The sequence below is a fragment of the Mandrillus leucophaeus genome, unplaced genomic scaffold, assembly GCF_000951045.1.
Source record: "Mandrillus leucophaeus isolate KB7577 unplaced genomic scaffold, Mleu.le_1.0 Scaffold58, whole genome shotgun sequence".
NCBI lineage: Eukaryota > Metazoa > Chordata > Mammalia > Primates > Cercopithecidae > Mandrillus > Mandrillus leucophaeus.
Genome location: NW_012106252.1, coordinates 3,194,977 through 3,197,862, shown reverse-complemented (window position 1 = coordinate 3,197,862; position 2,886 = coordinate 3,194,977). Strand labels below are relative to the sequence as shown.

The following is a 2,886-nucleotide window of genomic DNA, read 5'->3' as shown; positions in this document are numbered from 1 at the left end:
CAGGTCTGTGCTCCAGGACCGTGTGTGTGTAACCGTTCCTGTTTCTGTGCGTCTGGCTGTGTGTGCTTTTGCGCATGTGTGCATGTGTGCTTGCTCCAGGATGGCTTTCTTCCAGGCCTTGCTTGGCTTTGGGGTGGGGCTCAGAGGCATAGTTAGTCCCTTCTGATTGTGAGTCTTAGGGGAGGGGCTTGAATTCTGAGGGGTGCTTGGCTGGACTTACGTGTGTATGGGGGGGTGGAGGGGCTGGCACAAGGATCCAGAAGCCATTGTCTAGTTAAGCCTGGGATCCAGAGTTGGAAGAAAGAATTGGGACTTCTCAGATCCCAGAGGAAACGGGGTTTCCACTTTGGGCTCAGCTGAGGCCTGATGGAGGGAGGGAAGGAAAGGCTGGACAGGGAGACCCTCTTGTGTTGAATCATGGGTGTTGCCCTGGTGACCGGTGATTGATGATGTCAGAGATAAATGACGCTGACAGACGCCTCCTTGTCTGCGTGGCCGTTGCCATGGAGCCTGAGCCTTGGGGGATGGGATGGGGGAGGGGGCTGCAGGACCCCCAGCCCTTTGTGGGGAGGGTAGTGGGGAGGGGGCACGGGTGAGATGGTTCTGACTGTTGGACGAAGAGCCCCGGACAGGAAAGGAGGGGACTGGAGTGTCCTGCCACAGGAGGCTGGGGTGCCTTGTCCTGAGCCAGGAAGTGATGGGTCCTGCTGCAAGAGTGGGTGACAACTCGAACCCTTCGCTTAAGGGCTGTCACCTCCTCTTCCCTCTGTTTGTGCCACCTTCTGCTCTTTTCATGGCAGAAGGACCAGGGTGGGGACCCCGTCTCCCTCCCACCAACTCCCCTTCTCCCTCCCACCGCCAACTCCCCCTCTCCCGGCTGCTCTGTGCCCCGGAGCTGAGCAGCTGCCATTTCAATAGAATTAAAGCTTCCGAATGATAAACGTCTTGTCACAGCTGCAATTTTCTCTTCCCAAATTATCCCCCCACTCTCCCTCTCCCTCTCCCTTCTCTCCCCTGCACTTTATTGAATTTGCAGAATCGACATGAGTGATCTCCAAATTATGCCAGCTACCCCCTCCTCGCTACCCCCTCCCTGAGCCCCTCCCCTACCCTCCCTTCCTCCCGCGTCAGCAGCCACCACCACCAGCCCTGTGAGTGATTGTGTGTCTGGGATAATCGGCTGGTAACGACCCCATCGCTTCTTTAAAGCCGAGTGGTGTGTGTGGCTCAGCGCCCCTGGTGATTTGTCAGCTCCCCAGCTAATGGGCCAAGAGATTCTCCCTGCCGGGCCCCCCACTCTCAGGCTGGGGAGCCCTACTCCCCACTTGCCCCAGGAGCTGCTCAGAGCCAGTCCCAAGGGACCCCCAGGGAGACTGCAGCTGGGAGGGCTGGGTGAGTGGAGGTGGGAGAAGGACCTTCCTGGGGAAAGAGGAGGCAGAGCACCGAGGAGGGAGACACCGGCGCCTGGAGTGTGAGCTGGAGTAGACGCGTGGGGGACAGCACTCGGCTGGCTGCGGGGGTGTGTGTGCAGGGCCACAGCTGTGCTCATAGGGCTTCTGGGGCCGAACTTGCTGTGTGGGTTGGGTGGGCATGGAGGGCTGGAGTGCGTGGCGATGCCTTGCCTGCCTGTGAATGCGTGCTGTGTGCGCGTGCTTACAAGCCGGGGTGACCTCCTCAGCAGCTGGCGGCTCTCTGTCAGGCTGGGGGTGGACGAGGCCCTGAGCAGCCTGCAGCTGCCCTCTAACCCCCTCTGCCCTCCACAGCTGTGAGAAATGACCGAAACAAGAAGAAGAAGGAGGTGCCCAAGCCCGAGTGCTCCGAGAGCTACACGCTGACGCCGGAGGTGGGGGAGCTCATTGAGAAGGTGCGCAAAGCGCACCAGGAAACCTTCCCTGCCCTCTGCCAGCTGGGCAAATACACTACGGTATGGCTTTCCCCTGGCCTGCAGGGAGGGATGTGCCCTGGGCCGCAGGGCCAGGACAGGCCCCTCTCAGACACCCCTTCTTGTGCCAGGCATTTCCTCCTCCCCCCTGGCTGGATCTCTGCGTCCTTCCCTTTCCCTCTCTTCTCCCTCCCGCTGCTGCCTCTTCCTAAGGAGCTCCCAGGAAGTGAAGGCTAGGTAGAGGGCAGGCCTGTGGGGGCTGGAGCCAGGCCGAGAAGGGGTGCCATAGAGAAGAAGGCCCTCACTCTCCCTCCTCCCCCAGAACAACAGCTCAGAACAACGTGTCTCTCTGGACATTGACCTCTGGGACAAGTTCAGTGAACTCTCCACCAAGTGCATCATTAAGACTGTGGAGTTCGCCAAGCAGCTGCCCGGCTTCACCACCCTCACCATCGCCGACCAGATCACCCTCCTCAAGGCTGCCTGCCTGGACATCCTGGTGAGGGTCTGCACTCTGTCCCCCAGGCACTGCCCCTGTGTCCTGGGTAGATGGCCTTCCAGCCAGACAGCCACCCTCCTACATGTCTGTCTGCGGTCAACCTGTCCAAATGCCCACCGTCCAAATGTCAGCCGTTCCTCTCCCCATGTGTCCACCTGTCCACTCATCTCCCCGTCCACTCAGCCACCTAGCAGCCAGATGTGCAGGAGCTCACCTGTTCACCCACACACATACCCATCCATCCATCCATCTATCCATCCACTCATCCATCCATCCATCCATCCACTCATCCATCCATCCACTCATCCATCCATCCACTCATCCATCCATCCATCCACTCATCCATCCATCCACTCACCCATCCATCCATCCACTCATCCATCCATCCACTCATCCATCCATCCACTCATCCATCCATCCATCCATCCATCCACTCACCCATCCATCCATCCACTCATCCATCCATCCACTCATCCATCCATCCATCCACTCATCCATCCATCCA

The 2,886-nt window shown here is 59.2% G+C and overlaps 1 protein-coding gene across 6 annotated transcripts in view; it reads left to right on the top strand.

Moving 5' to 3' along the window:
- RARA (retinoic acid receptor, alpha) overlaps positions 1–2,886 on the top strand; it is a 49,075-nt gene that overhangs the window by 41,130 nt on the left and 5,059 nt on the right. For all 6 annotated transcript variants that reach the window (XM_011998946.1, XM_011998948.1, XM_011998945.1 and 3 more), the window contains 2 exons: positions 1,764–1,924; positions 2,205–2,381. In XM_011998946.1, coding sequence (XP_011854336.1) covers positions 1,764–1,924; positions 2,205–2,381 — 338 coding nt within the window. The remainder of the gene's footprint in view (positions 1–1,763; positions 1,925–2,204; positions 2,382–2,886) is intronic.